Source organism: Diadema setosum, chromosome 9, assembly GCF_964275005.1.
Source record: "Diadema setosum chromosome 9, eeDiaSeto1, whole genome shotgun sequence".
Lineage (NCBI taxonomy): Eukaryota > Metazoa > Echinodermata > Echinoidea > Diadematoida > Diadematidae > Diadema > Diadema setosum.
Window position 1 is genome coordinate 21714089 of NC_092693.1, and position 22160 is coordinate 21736248.

The window sequence follows — 22160 nt, forward strand, 5'->3', positions numbered from 1 at the left end:
TTGCAACCGCAACCATCATCACCACTTCACTAGGCACTGCCACTAACTTGACTAAGCTATTAAGCTGCTTGCTTACAATACAGTCTAGGCCCTAATTTTACACATACATATCAATGATCATCAACTTTAAGATGTAAAATTCCCAAACTAAAATAGCTGTGGGGGTATGGGTTCTATTTTATTAATTACTAGACTAGACCTAGACTAAATTTATTACATTTTAGTTTTTACCTATTTTTATTAGACAATTTTATTAACAGAAAGCAGACCCCTAAAAAGAATGTTGACAATACCAAACAATAAATCTATTAACAATTGGCGTCTGCTGATGGATACAGCAATGATCATTGATATGGACGGATGAATTTATAGATCTAGGACCCTAGGGTTCTATACGAATTATTTTAGCTGCTTGACTTGTATCTCACCCCAACAGAAATGTCTATACGTGGGGTCACCATCATCAACGTTATTTAACTCAATGCATCTCTGCCTCTGGACGAAAATGATGCCGTGTTGTTGGGACAAAACGTACATTTACTAACAACTTACAAGGAAAACAATATAATCGTGTCATCAGTACTTCAACTAGACACGTAACGAGTCGCGTAAAGACTTTAGAATGTGATTTAGAAGGGTTTAGGTAAATATTGACACAGACTTACCAGACAGTAGTCACGAAATACAGACAACCATCTCCGCCATGCGCCAGCATGCACCACCCACCTAGACGATCCGACGTCTCCAGTGTATGAGAAAGTGTATGAGAAAGTGTGTGATGAACACCATCAGCTGTGCACGTACACTAACGTCTTACGATGGTCGATGCTGTACCGCTAGCTCCGACTTGATCCCTCGACGCATATGCAAGCAAGAGAGAGCTAGCTACGTACTACAGGTGAAATCTTTGCCTGTGCTTTATCAATAGGGGGAGCAATAGGGGGAGCTGCTCCGTGAAGTCGACACTCGCCATAGAGCTCTATTACTCGCACATCGGACGTGCACACACACGATGCATCCTGTGGAGTATGAACATGTACCAAAGATCGCATGTACAGTGTACTACCGGTACCAGAAGAAAATCAGACAAGTAAAACGGCGTTTGTAACGACACAAAAACAAACGTAACAAAAGGGGAAAAAGACTAATAAAGTGATAACAGCAAATATTATCATGAAATGTCTCTTGCCCAGGTTTTCATGTAATTGTGGTCTGGGAGTCGAGGTCAAAGGCTACAGAATCGCAAAACAGAATGTCCTCTTTGGTGTTTCTTTAGTGTAGACCTACAGTCAGCTTTATAGCTTTCAAACCATCCCATGTATGCATCAAAAGATGAGAATTTGAAAGTTCAGTGACTTCAAGCCATCCACTCCTCCCTCATTCTAGCTAACCTGTGTCACATTTTTTTTTTAATGAACATAAATCACCCAGTGGGTCTATGAATCAAGTCTTTCGCAATCTGATGATTTTGTACTGTGTCTGTGCCACATGAATTTTCCTGTGATAGATATTTTACTTTGTTTACAGCTAGCTAACTTTGGAGCAGGTGCTACATAGATGTGAACATCCCAACAGACAGGCAGACATACAGAGACTGAAAGGACAACCAGAAAGACTGACATACATGGATAGCTTGAAAGATAGATAGATGGACAGACAGGTGGAGAGTGGATATAATATACATAATCATACATGTATATATACATTGTATATGTATATAATTATCTATCCACATTTCTACCTGTCTATATTATAGACAGGTAGAAAGGTGAATAGATAAATTCGTGGCTGGATTGATTGCAGAAATAATGCACATATAGGTACATTCATGGACAGAAATAGATAGTTAGCTAGATCGTTTGATAGGTAGATAGATAGATAGATAGAAAGATAGATAGATAGATAGATAGATAGATAGATAGATACGTACATACATACATACATACATAGATACATACATAGATACATAGATAGATAGATAGACAGACGAATAGATATATGGATTTACCAGTAATAGTGACGTAAGGAGAATTATACAAAGACATACAAGTGCAGGGTTGGATCAAACTGTGTCATAATTACTTCAGATGAGAAAGCTGCATGATACAGGAAAGAATCAGTTCCACTGAGTTTATTTCTGCATTATTTTCAGACCAGTCAGGTGTCAAAGCTGAACCAGTCATAAATAGAACACAAGCATCATTTTCCCACAATACAAGTATCACTGAATCTACTGGTTGAAAACAAACACTAGATCAAAGCATAAACATGGTTTTATTTCATTAGTATCTCATGCACGTCCATTGTACTCCTGGCTCAACTTATACACACAACAGAATAGAACATAACAGTAAATATGATTCTCGTATTACATTAAGGACTTTGCATAATTATGCACACTAATTGTATATGCTTTTTAAATTTACCAAGTGGGCAGAAAACCCATGCACGAGGTCCACATTCTGAAGATCAGACCAAAATATGAACTTCATGGCACATATATGTCTGGCTTCTCCAATACCCTCTACGCAGATATCAATGCCTTGGTGGGTTTGGGTTTTTGTTTGTTTGTTTTCGTTCAGGTAAGAGTGAGCAACTCTGCTTTCACAGATTATCTACTCAATCTTGGCCAATTTTTCCCCCCAATAGCATATGCCTCTGAATATGCTTTGTACATTCTTTTACACAGGACACATGGACACACAAATGCGCGCACACACACACACACACATTATAATATCACAGGGAAACCACATCACTTGAAAGCAAATTGTCTCACATTGGGCATATCAATTTTCGCATAGAGAAGTTGTTATCTTACATAACCCACTGCCTATGGCAACCAAGTCTAGATAGAAATTTCATAATCTTGGAGGGGAAGCAAATCAAACACCTTATCCACAGGCTGTCGCATAAAATCTGCTGTAGCAATCAAATTTGCTGCCAGCATTTATTTACTCTACTGCAAGCATCTTTAACTGTTACTGGTGTGGATATTTCTCATTAAAAGCACTGCACACTTGTGCAAGTTGACTACGGTTTCATAAATGGCTCTATGCTTTTACCTCTCATGGGATCATGGGCAAGACACATGCCCCTATGACCACAGAGTTTAGCCCAATTTGCTGTGTTCTGATGATGAAAATTAGCCAATGCGCGGAGCATACACAAAGCAATCTCTGATGGGATTGGGAGAACAGCCCCAATAATGTTCTGTCTGTGGGGAAGCATCACATATGTTCAGCTATCACTATTATTCCATGGCAGCACATCCTCAAAAATATTCTGCGCATGAAAGGACATTACAGATGGTTTCAGTTATCAGTTGATCATGTTTGTCATATCACTGAATGGTATTTAGACTATTCTACATGTATGTCATATAATAGATTGCATACACAACAACAAATCTACTTGTATTCAGATTGTCCATGAATAGTCTATACTCACCTCGCTGCACAGACTTTATACGATTGGTACATACAATTCAGCAACTTACAAAATTTTGTAATACAGTCCGACCGCAATTATCCTGCCCTCTCTTATTTATTCCTCACTATTAACTGGATGAGTTCACTCAGACAAGACAAACAAAAATGTGATTTTTAAACTCAATTCAAACTCCTACAAAACCTGAACTACCGTTTCCATCAGAAACATGTTATGAAGTTTACATTGAAATGTTCTAATTTCTGTAGACAAGGAGTATGATTTTAAGCAGGCTGGCTTTTATGAATTACACCACTGTTGTTGTGTAAACAACCTACTTAGCTACCGCTGGGTTGGCAGCTACATGTGGCACAAACATGCACATTGCTTTTCCGATATCCATACAAATCGCTTGTCTGAACAAGCATTGGTCCCGACATGGACAGATAACAGAGGTCAGACTGCATAGGGATTTTGGAGTTCTTGTGGAATTTGCCTCATTAAAAAATCAACAATTTTCTGGAAGGGATATTCGCGTAGCAAACTGTCAATAAAACTATGGAGACAAGGACATCTAACAAGCAATATTTTCTTGGCACAATAACCAAAATTCAGCAATCACAGCCAGTGATGTTAAATGCAACAACATTACTCTGATAGAAAACAAATGAACAAGCTACAACATACAAACAATGTAAGTTTTAGCACTGGAATTATGGAAGGATGCTCTGAGCAGGAGATAAGACCACACTGCAGCGGATTGTGATCGTATGGTTTGTCCCGATATACAATAAAGCGTGTCACAACTCAAGCTGGGTTCAGAAGTGCATGGGCCACTCATCTGACGGTCTGTTCTTCTGTTTTTTCTTGTACTAGATCAGACAGCATTCACGAAAATCATCGCTTGATCCAGATGAAGAAAAATGATGCTGCTCCTGAGAGGCTGGTTCATGGTATTGAGTCCACAGCGCTGTACACGAAGAGGTGGAGCTTCGGTCATGCCTTACTGTGGTCAAGAGTCTCAAGAAGGGGTCACTCTGGCTGTGAAATGCTGCTCGGGGTGAGTTCAGAGTACGGAGAAATTTGGGATCCCTGCAGACGGTGGTTCCGGCAAGTATTCCAGCTGCAGCCATCACCTGAGAATTTTGGTCTGCGACAGTCGAATATCTCTCTCAATCTCGTACTGCCGTACATCGGCCCTCTGGAGAAATTTTTGCCTCTCGACATACCTGCAAGAGAAATGGAACAAAACCTGTGACTTATTAAGAGGACAAGTTCACCCAATTATATGTGTGGTTGAATGAATGCAGTTATATTAGAAGAACATATCAGTGAAAGTTTGAGGAAAGCTGGACAATCTGTTCAAAAGTTATGAATTTCTTAAGTTTTAGTGCTACCATTACTGGGATGAGAAGACTACAACAGTTTGTGATGTCAATGCAGGAAAACGATATAAAGAAAACATGAACAGAATTCAACAGGGAGAACAATATCACCCTTTAACATGTGTCAGTAACAACAATTTGAGGGAATGTGTACTTTTCACATATTGGAAAAATTAATGGAATTCTCTTTATATTTCTAAACAAAATAACCCTGATTTAACCCAGTCACACTTAACAGTCACTACATTTTGCTACATATACATATTTTTTGTTTCAATTGCTGACATAATGCTATCATGCTTTATCATTAATGATGGAATTTTCATAAAGTATCCATATCACCAATGAAATCTTAAAAAGTTGAATCCAATATCTGAAACCGACTTTCATTACCTTCAGTCTAGAGCGCTCAGGAAATCTCCAAACAACACTTTTTGGATGCACAAAGTTAGAGAAAATAGTTTCAACATTATCTTGTGTTGTGGCTCAAACTGAGTTTCCTATTTCCTAAACTTTTAGGAAAAGTTTATGTGAGAAGAAATGTGAACTCAGAATCTTGACTCTTATCACACTTTGCCTCCCACATCACACATAAATTGCCACGGAATATTACAGTCACATACCATATTTGATGAAACATTGTCTCATATTTCTCAAGCCATAACAGAAATACTTCAATTTGTAAGATTTGATCTTAAATCGTCAATCCCCAACTTCCCCCCCATGTCAAATCGACATCTGTTTAAATTTCTTTTAGTAGTGTCGTTCCTTAGCCACGTGCAAAGCTAGACAAAGTTAAATGTACTTATCTTGCATTCATGCGATTAAAAACATGAAAACCAAGGAGTTGACTCCAATTTCGATACTTCCTGAAATACAATCAGTGTCCTGCCATATTTCACCCGAGTGAATAGTCTCCACACCCCTACAAACCACAATCTTTGTCCTTACCCATCTTTGCCTTTGTTGTGAATTTTCAAGTCCTCTTCAATGCCCTCTGCCTTCTTGAAGTTCATCCAGTCTAGGCGTGATTTTTCCTGCCCAAGTCATAAAAAAACAGGTTTAGACACTTCTCTCAAGCAATCAGAAAAGCACACATTTTCTTCTAATAATGAGACAATTCTTACATAAAGCCTGATCAGCACTGAAATTCCCTTTATTTGTGCATATTCCTAGCCTAAACAACGAAAGCATTAACTTTTTTACATGTCTTGAATCCACTGCTATAAATCAAGCTTCAACTCTACATAATGTAATGCCATTTACACATTTAGCTCTTGGTATGGAGATGACTGAGATGAATATCTTAATTTGTGGAATTACCACTCTTGAAGCACTACTGAGACTTGGAAAACAAACAAACTGAACAAATCAATGAAGCTAGTCATTTGATGTTAACAAGAAGAGTATAAGTGCACACACAAACAACTTTGAACTATATGGTTTCCTTTGATGCTTTCAAATCTAACGTAGTACTAAAATGTGACTTCATGACACACAAACAAATGTAACACAGTACGTTAAACCAAACCACTAACAGGGTTTGGGAGCAGTTACTTATTTTGTATATAATAGTATCTTGTGTACCTGTATAATGAAGAATCATTCAAGTATGTAATGTGCATACACAGGGATCTCGCCAGCGTATATCACCCTTGTCGGCACCGACAAGCGTGCGGTTTGAAGAAACAATTGCCGACAAGGGTAAAACTTGCCGACAAGGGTAACACCACGCGTGAACTTGCCGACAAGGGTAACACCACGCGTGAACTTGCTTGACGAGCTAAGTTCGGACCAATTTCTCGCCTTTTTTACTCTTTATTATCTGGCTAGAAAAGAAGCTAGATGTCGAAAGGAGCAGCAGTTTACAAGCGCAAAAAGTTATCCACGCAATCACCGCACCGATCACAACAACGCGGCTCAACATAACGACGTACATGTACAGCACATCACACACTTGCTCACTGAATGCGCTCTGATTCAGGATCCACACACACAATATGCACCAGGGAGGTCCACCTCCCTGGTTGTACGCACCCAGCCGGCCACAGACAGCCGCCGGTGTGTACGACGGTATTGTGAGAGGGAGAGAGAGGACGGAAAGAGAGGGTCGGAGGCCGAGGGAGGCTGAGGAAGGCTGACACGTGCTCGCTTGTTGTCACGCTTGTTGTCGGGTTACGCAAAAACAAACGATATGAAATGCATGTCCCCCTCCGCCAAAGGTTGTATTTTTTTTTTTTTTTTTTGCTGCTTTGGTTTGTTTGTTCCGTTTATCTGCCTGTCTGTCTCTCTATTCGCAAAATAAGTGACCATTTGGGAACAGATTAGGATGACATTTTCAGGAACAGTTGGTTGGTAAAATGGCGCAAGGAACAGATGATTAAATTTTGATAGTGATCAGGATTTATAATACCACCGGAATTCACTGCCAGGATCCAAGATTTTCAGACTTTGTTTCGTATATTTGAAAGGATTCGTATCAATTCTTTAGGAAGCTGGCCATCGGCAATGACGCAAAATATTAGATGCGTTCAAAGCATTGCCGCAGAGAGAAAATTAACTCTTATCTTTCGTTTAAAAAAGAAAGAAAAAAGAACGTGCGATGGAGTAAGCAAATGCAAATTGTTATTTTTATTTTTGGTAGTTTCAGCGGGTTATTTTTTGTTCTTTTTATTTAAAAAGCCATGCGTTCCATTTGAGCCTTTTCACTTTCAATGGATTTGTAAACGTCATTCGTGAATATTCCATTTTCCTTCTCCGGGCCGACATTTATAGTAATTCTGTCATGATGGTCTTTCAACTCAAGTTCAACGTAAGTAATGCTCCACGTGCTTCTGGCTTGGTTTGTTAGCAGGTGTGTTAGGGGGCCTTCATGGGCAGAAAATAAATGGATAATCATTCATCAATGTTCCCAGTTGGTTTACATGCTATTTACACGCTGTTTACGACCACTGAAGCAAGGTGGCAGTACGCGCGGCATTCCTTTATCTGACACCTGGCTTTCGTGGAAATGTCGTGGAAATTTCCACAAGCCATGATATCAAGTTTCCCCACTGCCTGTGGTCGTGTTTTTTTTTTTTTAATTCTTTATTACGAACATCAATTTGTTCATCTTGAAAAGTGTATCTGTACATTTTTTTGTAATTTGCTTCGAGCACGTGTTTCTTTTTTTTTTTATTGCAGCGTCGGTAACATTTTGTTTTGTTCATCGTCCGTGCATGGCAGGGGTTCATAAGAGTAGAACGATAGGAATGACTGGGGAGAAAATAAACTGAAAGAAGGAAGCATCTAGGGCAAGCTGTCTGTTTTTCTCTACACCAGCATCATGGTGTGTCTGTGTTTATTCATTTTTCTTTTATCATGCTCTTGCTTCAAGGAGCTACGCTTTTCCCGCGTAAAATTAATAATGGATACCGCACGCAGAAGCCCACGTTTTGACGTGTTATGAAGAACCATACATTCTTCATCTATTTGTAATAATTTTTTCAATTTAAAATAAAGAATGTTTGGTTGTTCAAGTAATATAAAAAAGATTATTTTGACATTTCATGCGCTTAACTGCCGAGCATTTTCTTTTTTTTTTTCTTTTACGGGAGAGAGTGAAATGTTCTCTTTAGCAATGACGGCCTACCTAGACATGTATACATATTGTGACGTAGTTTTGATTTTCTTGAACACGTGAATTGTTCTCCTTCCAGATCACTTCTTGATTTAGTGAAAGTTAACAATGTTTTTCACATTCACAAAAGCAGTTTGGTTAGCCTGTGTTCAGTTCGCTGCCAATGAAATTTCTAATTAAAGCGATGCCCCAAACGGGTTTACCTTGAGGGTTTGTTCCGAAATAATAATAGAATAATACTACATTCCTTATTATTCTAAATAATAATAATAAAGAAACAATGTCCGTTAATTTCCAAACAAAATCAGTTTTGTTATTTCGAACGTTCTGCCAGTGAAATTTCGGAATGAAACAGTAACAGTTTTCTTACTCTGAGGGTTCGTTACTCCGACAGAAAAAAAAAATAGTAATGAAATAGTACTAGATTCTATATTCTGAAGGTTCGTTAACCGAAAGATAATAAAGAAAAAAAAATGTCTGTAAATTTCAAAACGAAATCAGTTGTCATTTCGAACGTTCTGCCAGTGAAATTTCGGAATAAAACGACGGCACAAAACAGCGTGTTTTCGTACTCTAAGGGTCTGTTACTCCAACAGAAATAGTAGTGATAAAATAATACATTGTAGATTCTTTATTCTGAAGGTTCGTTAATCCAAAAATGATTACGAAAAAATGTCCGTTCATTTCACAACGAAATCAGTTTTGTTAATTCGAATGTTCTGCCAGTGAAATTTCGGAATAAAACGACGGCACAAAACAGCGTGTTTTCGTACTCTAAGGGTCTGTTAATCCGACAGAAATAGTAATGATAAAATAGTACATTGTAGAGTCTTTATTCTGAAGGTTCGTTAACCGAAAATTAAAGAAAAATGTCCGTAAATTTCAAAACGAAATCAGTGCGTCATTTCGAGCGTTTTGCCAGTGAAATTTCGGAATAAAACGACTGCCCAAAAACAGTTGCAGTTTTCTTACTCTGAGGGTTCGTTACTCCGACAGATTAATGATAAAATGATGCTAGATTCTTTATTCTGAAGGTTCGTTAATCCAAAAATGATTAAGAAAAAATGTCCGTTCATTTCATAACGAAATCAGTTTTGTTATTTCGAACGTTCTGCCAGTGAAATTTCGGAATAAAACGACGGCCCCAAAACGGTTACAGTTTTCTTTCACTCTGAAGGTTCGTTACTCCGAAAGAGTAATGATGATAAAATACTTAAGATTCTTAATTCTGAACGATCGGTAATCGGAAAACGATAAAGAAGAAATGTTCGTTTATTTCCAAACGAAATCAGTTTTGTTATTTCGAACGTTCTGCCAGTATACCGGTAATTACTGAATAAAACGACGGCCCCAAAACGGTTACAGTTTTCGTTCTCTGAGGGTTCGTTACTCCGAAAGAATAATGGTAAAATAATACTCTACATTCTTAATTATCTTATAAAAAAATATTCGTTTATATCCAAACGAAATCAGTTTTATTTCGAACGTTCTGCCAGTATAATTTCGGAATACAACAACGGCCCCAAAACGGTTAGTTTTCTTACTCTGAAGGTTTGTTATTCCGAAACAATAACGATGATAGATGATAGATTCCTTTCTGAAGTTTCGTTGATCGGAAAATGATTAAGAAAAAAATGTTTGTTAATCTCCGAACGAAATCAGTTTTGTTTATTTTGAACATTCATCTGTAGTACTGACCTTTGGTGTTGTTGTTTTCGATTACAAACCTTCGAAGTACTCAGTAATGAATCGTTTCATTTTATGATTAAACAAACCTTCGGAATAATGACCATCATTACATTTTTGTATGATATCTGATGTCACGGCCAAACTACCGCAGTATACACAGAAAGGAAAGTGCAACGATGTCCCGAAAGTTCTCGATCGGTTCTCGCGCATCTGCATGCAATAGGCCTACCACGTGGTCGAGCAGACGGCGAGAAAGCAAAAACACCACGGGTATACGGCGCGCGTTGTTGCGATGCAGAGACGGCTAATTATTGCAACAATGAAACAGGAAAGGCCTAAAAGAAATCGGAACCTTCACCATCGGCACCTACTTCTCTGTCATTTATTATTTAGGAACTGCCGCCAACAAAAGGTATGGAGTTTCTGCATTGTTTCTGTGAGAATATGCTCTTTACAACGTTCATTACATCTCCGTGAAAATGTCGCATTTACTGGCATTTTAGCGGCGATTTATTTGTGTTGATTTGAGCATTAGCGAAGGCTTCCACGCTTCGCGTACCACCCCGTACCCACCCCCAGAAAAGCGCGAATAAATGCCGACAAGCGTGAAGAAATTCCTGGCGAGAACCCTGATACAGATTACCAATATCATGTGCTGTACAAGACTTATCATTATTATTATCAGGCCTTGACATTAGAGGTGGCCCAGTGGTCCAGGGCCACTAAAAATTGGTGTTGGGCCACAAGATTTATCTTTTGGTGGCCCGATCGGGCACCTGAAATTTAGAATGGATCATTATGTTTGCTTTTATTTCAGGCCAGACACCACTATCATCATACTTACAAGTGTGCTGATTTTCTGCTTTTTGCCAATCTGACCCAGAACGCTTCCGAGCCCTCCTCCAGCCCTCTTCAACCTGCAGGGGAAAGGGAGAGTGATGTTCTTGATCACTTCATAACCCTTTCAAGCTAGTGCTGATTATTGATCCTCAAGAGTAAGACTCATTTTGAAACTGAGGATGACTGCACGTATTTAACTACCATCAACCAGCAATATAAATATTTACACTTTTTTTTTTTTATGTATTCTATTTTTTTATTTTTAATTCAAGCATACTAGTAGCTGAGAACATAAAACATACATCTTAAATATAAGTGAAATAATTCCAGGGAAGGTAACATAAAAACAGGGTTCGAAATTGGCGATGGTCCGCTGGCCATTCGCCACCCAAAATCACGTCGGACTAGCTAAAAATCATAAAATTCTGAAGTTACTAGTCCGTCTGGCTAGCCAAAATATTGCTTCAGTGTTAAAATTGATTCAAAGTAGTCCGCGTGGCTAGTTAAAAAAAAAAGTTAAGTGCGACCCCTGAAAAATGATTCAATCTGCCCTAACAGATTGAACAGGTATCATAAATGTTTTTGTTGTTTGGTGTTTTGTTGGGGGGGGGGGGTTGTCTGCAAATAAGGCAAAGTACTTTTTTTTTCTATGAAATGCATTGATGTATCTCACATTCTGCTAGTATTTCAGTTTGCCACTTTTCCTTTCAATGCAGTTGTGATACGAGAAAAAGAAGAAAAGGATTCTACTTAAGAGGTGGACTGATACTGGTCCAAATCGGAGGTTGATTGTCTCAGCAATGAACAAAACAAAGTTGTCACTTACGAAATGTCTTACCTCTGCTCATAGAAATGCATGAATGGCTTTGAATCATCTCCATTTTGATAGTGAATCTATTTTATAGTCAAAACAAGTAACATATTTTCATGACCTTCTAACCTAATGCTTACACAACACTCAATGATTCCAAACCATATCTCAGTGAGTGCTTTCGCTAAGCCTCTGGCAAGATCACAGCCATTATTCTACAAACCGTTACTTCAGTGGTGAAAGAGCATTCAAGCAAATGTATTCAATGTTCGCAGATATTGCATTGAGTTAAATGTATAAAATTCTGATCAAATATCTTTCTAAGTAGAAAGCCTTGCAGGCATCACTTGGAGCTAGCTCTGACATGCCAAAGCAAAGGCAGTGTCACTCCAGCCTCTGTGTAGTCATTGATAACCATTGCAAAGAAGACAATACACTTAATTAGTACTAAAAAAGTGGATATTTTCCGTGCAACTTATTTTTCGCGCTCGGCCGGTTAAAAGGAGTTTCACAAGTTTTTAATTCCGCTGAATCAAGACATCAAATACTGGAACATACGGCAAGCAAAAATATTCACATGCTTTTATTTTCATGGTGGCTTCTGACTGCGCAAAAATTTCAACACTCCGAAAATTTCCACTTTTACAGTACTGGGTATGATGTAGGGTATTTCATAGTTGGTGCAAACCCTTGCAAGGGCAATATATGGGATATCATGTAGTCAGAAAAGCAGTCGAGCAGCCATTTGTTAGAACTTCATTTTATGCTTTCAGAGCTGAATTGATTGAATGCCAGTGATTCATACATGTAAACAAGGACAATCTTTCCTCTGAAATGATACGTATCTTACCCATGTTTCATTTTTTGTTTGTCAGTAAAGAGCAGTTGTTTTTGAAAACTTATCATTAGTGTAGCAAAAATCTATTCTAATTTATCATTAGAACGCAATCATGTAGAAAAGTGGCTGGCCTCGTTGCACGTTTGTGCGAGTGTGTGCGTAGATCTGTTGTGGATCAAGCCTTACATACATCAATAAAAAAATCCTCTCTTTATTCTCGTTTCAGATACTCACCCTGAAGGAGCAGCAGGTTTTGAGGCTGCAGCAGAGGTACTTGCACCTGATGATGCTTGTGGTACTTCCTCCTCTTTCTCTTCCTGCTTCTTCAAGAAGCTCTTGGCTTCCTTGGAGGCTGCATCCACTTCCTTGGTCACTCTGTTCACAGATTTCAAATTGGAGTACAATACTCCAGGTTTACAGAATTGCACGCAAACATGAAATAAATTGCACTTGTCAAGATGTAAAATACAGGAACCCAATTTCCCTTTTAACCCTATTCCCACCGGGGAGGGGGGCATTTTGCCCCCCCCGTTGTTTCGCGTGATTGTTCCGCAACGCGTGATGCTCTCGCCGCGACATTTTAGGACTTTTTCCTTCCAAGTATCACACAACTTTTGAGACCAAATTTATCGCTCCCGGGCATACCATTTTGAAGCCACGCCCCTTTGAAAAAAATTTGTCGACCCAAAAATTGCTCAAAAACATGATTTTGTGTACAAATCCAATGTAAATTGTGTTTTTGCAATTAATTCATATAAAATGAAATATTTTTACTTTCAATGGCTGATAATGATTTATTTTAGCCTGATTATGCTTTAAAAAGTTTCTGCGACAAATTTTGATGAAAAAAAACGAAAACAAAAAGTAAAAAACAAAGAAATACATAAGAAATTCAATAAACAATAAAATACATAAGAAATGATTATGAAGCCGAATTTTTGCTTCAATATCATTATTGATGATATTGAAAAGAATATGTTCACAAAAATTAGAAGTCTTGGAGCTTTATTTTTTTGATTTATAGGCAAAAAAAATTATTTTTTGCACAAATTAGCATAAATTAATTAATATAAAATACAGAAATTACAATTTGAAAAATCCAACTATACAGTCTTGTAGATTACATTGGCCTCTAACTTAGTGCAAATTTTCGCGAGGAACGTGCAATCCATGACCGAGATTTGAAGGGGGGCCAAAAAGCCCCCCCCCCGGTGGTTTTAAGTCCCTCAAACAAGAGACCCGCGGGTCTAGCGCTCACCTGAGTATCGCAAGTTCACCTTTCACGCAGTCACTAATCTAAATTATTCACAGCTCTACTAAAATTTGACCAGGCATTCTCAAGTAGAACATGAAAATGTACAATAAGGGCCCACATTTTTTTAAAGATTTTTTAATTTGGGGGGATTGGGGCCCCCTGGGGCCCTCTGGGTGGGGCATGGTGCCCATTTTGATAAATTGAGATCCTGACCCCTAGGGATGCTACCTGCCAAGTTTGACAAAATCCATCATGAGGTTTTCAGGAAGAAGATGAAAATGTACAATTCAGGCCCCCATTTGGATCTAGTCAACCCCCATTAATGTACTCACTCATAGTATTATCTTAGCTCTTTAACTTCTGATTCTAGAGAAGATTTTTAAAGATTCCTTCATTTTGGGGGGTTTGGGCCCCCTGGGGCCCCCTGGGTGGGGCATGGTGCCCATTTTGACAAATTGAGATCCTAACCCCCTAGGGATGCTACCTGCCAAGTTTGGTGAAAATGGGTCATGGAGTTCTCAAGAAGAAGATGAAAATGTACAATTTAGGCCCCATTAGGACCCCTCCCCTGGGTCCCAAGGGGGGTACCCCTGATTCTGCCATGAACAAACTTGAAACTAGTCATCAATGTACTAACTCATAGTATTAACTTAGCTCTATCACTTCTGGTTCTAGAGAAGAAGATTTTTACAGATTCCTTAATTTTGGGGGGTTTGGGCCCCCTGGGGCCCCCTGGGTGGGGCATGGTGCCCATTTTAAGAAATTGAGTTCCTAACCCCCTAGGGATGCTACCTGCCAAGTTTGATGAAAATCGGTCTTGGGGTTTTCAAGAAGAAGATGAAAATGTAAAAAGTTAACGCATGACGGACAACGCACGACGGATGCCGGAAGAAGGGCGATCGCAATAGCTCACTTGAGCCTTTGGCTCAGGTGAGCTAAAAACCCGGTGGGATTAGGGTTAAATCACTTTGCGATTTCTTCAAAAATCTTTCAAACTAATTCTTCAAATACTGGATCCTTTCAAAACGAATACTTCAGCATGTAAACATGACATGACCATTGCAACTGCAATTTATCTAGTCTTGCAACAAAAGCTCAGAAAAATGACAGAGATGGCTGGGAATAGTTTCATTAATTTCATTCTTTCACTTCTTGGATACGGAGTGCAAAATCTTTTTCATCTCAAAAAAAAATATTTGACTATCTACAAGGGAAATATTAGCCATCCACCTGAACAAATTATATTAACAGAGAGTTCTGAGGATTGGAAGTTGAGAACTACAGATGCATTTTAGGTGTTTCAGAGCACACATGTGTTGTTGCTTTATGTCCTCAGCATGTGGGAGTTTTACACCCTCCAATGCTGTTTACTGTAAAAATAAAAGATTTATACTTCAGAAAGTGGGATTTCACACAGTCAACAGTACTAGCATTATGTGGAACAATAACTTTCTGGTGCAAATAAATTTTGAGGCACCGTAGCAGTATTGCCGCGGCCTTTTGTGCATTCAGCATGCATGTTGCCCCACCCCACCTTTCTCTTTTTTCATTTGCTCTTCACAATGTTTATAGCTCCACCTGATATGCAACTTGCTGTATGACTGTAATATGCTGGAGAAGGGGAAAAAGTAAACATCCCTGCAGCAATTCACCTACCTCACTTCCTCTCCAGCAAAGTCATACACTTTAGTGATCTTCACCGTCTCACTGGACTTACTCCCATTCAGACCTTTATCACTCAATGCTGCACTGCTTGTCGATTGTGTTGATGCCTTTGCCTGATGATAAAACAGAGAGAGTCGAGTGAAATCATACAGGGAGATAAACCAGTTTGTTACTAGCGCACAAGAACATTTTCGCATGACCTGTCCGTTTTCCCAATGCTGGGTGCTGAACTTGTTTTCAAAGCAACATAAAGCATAAGCTTGCAAAATGTAACAATTTATGGAATTAAAAGATCATGCAAAAAATAATTTGCACAGACCAGGTGACCAGATGATCCCTCAATAAACACCTTGGGAAGCATCCATTTTACTGTTTTGCAGGGAATGCATTAATAAACTTTTTCGATTACCATTGCAAAATACTTTGGTTTGAAAAACACCAACTTTGTTGCTGTCAGGTAGATATGCTGGCAAGCACCATTCCATACGGATTGCAATAATAATCTTCACTTCAGTCCATAAAAACCAAAAACATAATAGAAATTCATATGCTTTCAAAGTGGAAACTTTTGCATTCTTGATTTCTTATCTAAACTTTGGTAATGAGACATCTTTCCTGTCTCTTCCCCACAAGCAGCACATTGTACCTGTGGTGTATATATCCCCTCTTTCCAGTGATTTTAAAACATAAACAAAGCTTTACAACAAGATTTTCATTAGTTTTTCCACCTGACATAGGCCTTATTCAAAGAAGATGTGTCTGCAAGTCACGCATTTCACACACACGTCTCCTGACAAGTGTACCTAAAAACGATACCTCAACTCCATTAAATATTTTGCACCTCTTGTGGACATATGCCACTTTTCCTTTGATAGAAAAACATTTTCAGGTAAGCTTCTATTGTGCTCTGCCATTCTTGAAGGGAAAAACAAATGTAAGCATGATGAATCTACAGTAAGCATGAAAAAATGATGTCAGCAAGCTATACTCTTTGTTCCTTGATTTGGCTTTCCTTGATGGGAATTAGCTTATGAGTTTCACCATGTTGTACCTTTCCTATTGATTGTCCGTTCTGCTGCTGTTGAGATGGCGTGGGCTTGGGCTTGGGTCTCTGCCCAACATCACTCAAGAAGCTGCTCCAAAGGTCATCTGCCTTTTTCTTCAACTTTTCCTCCTTCTTTTTGGCCTCCTCTTCTTTTGCCTCTGCCAATCGTTCCTCAACATTATCTGTTGGAGAAATCAATATGCTGGTTTAATGCATTTTTCGTCATGTCTGATGTGACTCACGTTCTGATAAGAGCAAATGAGAATATGCATTATTTGGATTAATAGTGAAATGATTGAAATAATAGCAAATCAACCCAATATCAGCGACCTTGCACCTCGGAACACGAGAGATTAGCCCAAAATCTAATCAGCACAGCTACACCTCAAATAGTATACCTGGGCTGGGTACCAAGAAATTCCAAAGAACATTTATTTCCTTAACCTGCAGATAATGAGATTCAAGGTGTATGAGAGAGATGAATGGTTGGACAAGTGATCAAATAGAAGGACAATAAAAAAGAATAAAAAGACAATAATGCCTTTGTTACCCTTTCAGGAGGCGGCACAAAAAATCCAAGCCTTTATCAATGTGCTTTTTATTGTATCATTTTCAAGAGCATGACAATGCAATAATACAGTGAATGTAAAGGCTGAAAGACAAAGAACCCTATAAAGCTATTGGCAAAATGTTCAGTTTGAATGATCAAGTGCTTGTCCTAGAACACCAAGTGGTAAGAAAGAAGTTTATCAGTCTTTCAGTCATAGACAAGTTATTGAGGGAATACAAGAACAACTTGCATACAAATAAAGTGAGAAACAAACCTGTTCCACCTCCCTCATTTTGCTCTTCAGCGGCGACATCTGCCAGGGCATTCCAACCTTTCCTCCTGGACAGTGATTGACACAAATAGTCATACAAAACCATTCATTGATTTTGCCTTGTTTAAAAGTTTACGATTACACTTCAAGCATGGGAATCTATAAAGCCTGACTGAACAAAATACATCAGTGAAACATTTGTTGTTTGTTTCTTTACAATATATGTCTGGCGGCATGTTTTGTGAAGCTTGCATTTTTCTTTTTTTTTTTCGAATACCACTGCCACCCTGTCTCCTCTTCAAATAACAACTTCAAAACAGTCATCAGAAAGATATTTTTCCCAGTTCATTATAAATTTGCAGATCTCACTTTCAAACATTTCAGGAAAGCCGAGATGCTATGCCAAAACTAAGAAACTATCAGGATTGTTTACATTCTACGCACATATGGAGCAAACAAAACTCAGTCGTAATCCATGATAATAGATGAAAACTATATAATACTTGACCATATTGACTTCATTCTTTTCAATTCATAAATGTCTACCACAAGTAGGCAAAGGGGGTGGGGGGGGGGAAGAAAGAAAATGTATTAATTTTTATTTCCCACGTAATCTCTTAGCACATATGCTTTTTCTTCATTGTAGGGTGCTTGTACATTATTTCTTGGTGCTACTAGAATTGATTGGTCATCTGTCTGTTATGTTTGTTCTGTGTTTGGCAATTATTGTAGGTCATTTCAAAGCATAAAAAAAAACAAAAACATAAAATTCCCAACTCTGTTTTACAAGGAGACTGGTACAATTGTATGCTCATTCATCTTACCTTCGGACACCTGTGTCACTGGCTGAGATCTCTTTCTTTGTTTTAGTCTTTTTCTTCTGGCCAGGTGAGCTTACTGTCCCCTCCTCTACCACAGTATCCTCTAATTCATCACAACTTTCATCCTCCCCTGAGAGGAAAAAAGCAGAAATCAAAATACAATTTACTCCATCCTATCAAAAGAGAGTGACTGTTGCTTTGTTGAGTGACAATTAAACCAGCACAGCATAGATCTATTACAGATCCTTTAGTTTTGATAATCAGAAAAGAACATAACAACACGGCTGTATATTACCGAGTACTGGAATAGACTCTACATCATCAGGACATTCCATCCATATGACATATCACATTATCAGGCCTGAGTGCTACAAATATCTATTTGCATGCTTGCCAGGCCAGGTGCAGCAACTACAAATAATGTTCACTATTTGTTTTGAAATAATAGTATATACATCTTGATTCAAATAAATACTAGGACCCCGTTCACAGTGCGGGGCTGGGCCAAGCCGCGGCCGAGCCCAGCCTCAATTGCGAGGCTGGGCCCCGCAATTTTGTCCGTTTACACTGCAGGGCTCGGCTGCGCTTTTGATTCTAACCTTTCAATAGTTTGTAGTAGTGGCGCTCTGCTTGTAAACAAACGCAATTTGATATTGTCTGGTTTTCAGACCCTTTGCCAAATGAATTCCGTGGCGACGAAGTCGCCGGACGGGCAAAGGCCTTTGCCCGATGGAAAAAATCAGACCACCTCCAGAGGGTGGCCAAATGCGAGGCCAATTTTGGCCTCGCATTTGGCCTTTTGCGCGTTTACACTGAAATGAAGGTGGCCTCGGCCACGGCCAAGCCTCGCACTGTAAACGGGGTCTAGGTCTTGTATTACAAAATCATTACATACTCCTCCTGACTGAATCTGTGTAAAATATGTGTTATGTAAGTAGAGTTTATGTGCTTTATCTTTTATTCTTTGATCCAAAGAACATTGTCTTTAATTACACTGGTTGGATCAAGCTTTCTCATAAACTTTCTTTTGAATCAACTCAACTGACACAATGTCCAATGAGTTTCACAATTTTGGGTCTAGTCTGTATGTAGATTAAAAATAGAAAATAGATTAAATTTCGAATACCAAATTTAATAGGCCCTAACGTTAGTGTATAGGCCTATAAAATATTACAAGTATAAATTTAAAAAGAAAAGACATAAAATTAATGTATATAAATCAGTATTGATTTCACACTTATTTCCCTTGCAAAGAGATCAGCATTTCAACATCCCAAACAGAACTATGTAAAGTGCAACACCTGCCTGTATAATTACTGCAATAATATGACTTATGAGAAACACACACACACCACCAACCAACCACCTGTGACTATGTGTCAGCTATACTAGCTACGGACACAACTGGTACAAGCAAGGAGGTATAGTAAGGGTACTAGGTCTCGCGCAGGGACTTAATGATCGCGCATAGCGTAACTGCGTATAGCAAGCAATATTACGCGTAGGACTAAGCGCAAAATTTGCCAATACGCCCATGGAATAAAAATACCTGACAACCGCTAAACATGAGAAGAAAGCAGGTAAGAAATTTTGATTTAAAACAAATTTTTCACTAAATTTCCAATTTTTTGGAACAAATTTTTCACTAAATTTCCATTTTTTTACCTTATAATTTACCTACCTTAGCTTAAAATCTTTTTTTTTAAGGATGTTGTAGCCTAGACGTGTCGTCTCGCTTGTCTCGTTCGTATGATCGTAGCTGATAGAATTCGTAATTTGTTCGATCGATCGTTGATAATATTCTACGAAAGCCGAAGCACGCTACAGCCGCAGAGAGGGGCAGACACTTTCACGCATGAAACTACATAGGGCAGCTGCGCGATCTTTACATACCCCGAGAAGGTGAATGCATAAAAAAAAGTCCGACATACAAACGGCGACAGCGCACTACTCCGTCATCGTATCATCAGGAGATTCTGGGAGGTGATTTTTCTGCATTTTCGTGATATTCATTGAGAAATTCAGGTACGATTATGGAATAACTTCTATTATAAGAGTATTTCAAATTTTCGTGCGCGATATCTAGACCCCTCAACCATACAATGTACTACTAGTACCTCCTTGCCCTTGGTACAAGCAAACATCCATCTCAGCTCGTATGCGGCAGGCGCAGGGCCAGGGGCAGGGGGCCAGCCAGGCAGGGCTGTGTAGTGACGCAAAATGCACGAAAGCGTTGTCATCCACCATGGACATGGTCTGTCAGAACGTTTCAATATGCATAGAAACCAAGATGTACACTCATTTACCTGATGGTACATAATCTTCATCCTCTTCACTGCTGCTGTAGTCACTCTCATCGGTTTGCGACATCCTGTGCTGCAACAAAACCGCTTGGAGGATGTTCTCCGCTCCGATCTTCTGGACTCAAACTCCTCTTCAATCAGCCGCAATGAATATCAAAGGCTTACGATCTGTATGTAGCTAGCTAGACGTGCATGCATGCAGCGCGCTAAGAGACACCAGAGGATGCATACATGTACATTGTAGCTACATTTAGGATCTTTGGTGTACGGAGTATCACACACATAAACACATGCACTTGCTGCACGCGCAGGAACCACCGAACCAGGGAGGTGTCACCACATGGGTGTCACACCTCCCTGACCGAACTAGGAACGAGCAGTGCGAAATGCGATAGTATGGTGGCCGTTAACACACAAATCTAAAGCGTATAAAAGTTTGGCTGCCGCGCGGTCAGCAATATGTGCCCAAACTGGGACAACTGTCGTCCACGAATACATTTGATTTGTTTTTGTGTTTGTTTGTTGTTTTTTATTATATCTTGTATGAATATGAAGGGATTGAACATACGTATATAAAACGGCTTTTCCAGAGGGCAAGAAGTGACTTTTGTATAGTTTTTGGATGTATCACTGCAAAGTGGACTCGATGCTATCCAATATAACAATTCAATTCAATTTATTTAAAACCAAAAACCAAACATATTTTTTGGATAACATAAATCATTGTTACGTAAAAATACATGAATAACATATGATATTTTCTAATTCATTTAATTGACTCACTTTCCTTTGTCTTCTCTTTCCTCTGTACTTTTTTGATCTTTCCTGTCTCACTTCATCTAAATAATTTATCTATTGCATAATATTCTTTCTTACTTTAAATCTTGCATTACAAATTTATGCACTTAAACAGCCTATCCTGTTGCTTCGCCAATGCATGTTTTGCATATCTGTGCTTGCACTCTCTGACTATATCACAGGCCGAATCACAAGGAGCGCATTGAAGTTTCCATCTCACGTTTTCATCAGCATTTCAAAAATGGATCTTGTTGATAACTTGACCGAGTTTTACGATTCAAAATTAATTATACATTTCAAGGTGCTACATAAACACTTGCCTGATCGCCCAGGGCAAGTGGAAATAAAATTCGGACAAGTGTTTTGAAAACATTGAGAAAAAATGCTTATCCAAATTTGGCAAGCAAAAAGTTTTGAAGCCACCTTTCTTTCACCTTTGGACTTTCTTTTCGGGCAAGTAAAATTCATGTTTGGGCAAGTATTCTGCAACAATTTGAAAATCAGCTTGCCTGAATGGGCAAGTGGTAACAAAAACGTTATGTAGCACCCTGCATCTTTTTTTCTTTTCTTTTTTTGACAGTTTCAGTTACTCAGGTACTCACTTCTCTGATGAGCAGAAGACCTCACTACATTGGCTTTAATTGCATTTTTAGATCAAATACACTTACCAGTTTTCCATCACATAAGATCTTGACTTGTTAACACTCATCTATGGTGTATTCAAGATGCTTTCAAGGATAACATATAAACCTAGCTATGCTGTTTACATTTTCTTTTTTTATGACTGTGTATGTAGATGACAATTATTTGTTTTCTGTATGTGAGCTATACACCTGCTTGT

The 22160-nt window shown here is 38.7% G+C and overlaps 2 protein-coding genes across 2 annotated transcripts in view; both read right to left on the reverse strand.

Annotated features, from left to right (window-relative positions):
• The window catches only part of LOC140233026 (endonuclease/exonuclease/phosphatase family domain-containing protein 1-like), a 36607-nt gene extending 35866 nt beyond the window's left edge, over positions 1–741 (reverse strand). Inside the window, exon 1 of the mRNA XM_072313135.1 lies at positions 666–741. The gene's annotated coding sequence lies outside the window, so the exon portion shown is untranslated. The remainder of the gene's footprint in view (positions 1–665) is intronic.
• A 1383-nt stretch (positions 742–2124) lies between these two features.
• Positions 2125–20674, reverse strand: LOC140232481 (craniofacial development protein 1-like). The gene is made up of 9 exons (XM_072312575.1): positions 20525–20674; positions 18222–18348; positions 17401–17465; positions 16583–16758; positions 15523–15644; positions 12846–12986; positions 10967–11039; positions 5766–5851; positions 2125–4658 (listed from the first exon to the last, which is right to left on the reverse strand). Exons 1-9 carry the CDS (start codon positions 20586–20588, stop codon positions 4562–4564), a joined length of 951 nt encoding a protein of 316 aa, XP_072168676.1. The 5' UTR covers positions 20589–20674; the 3' UTR covers positions 2125–4561.
• Between the last annotated feature and the right edge of the window lie 1486 nt (positions 20675–22160).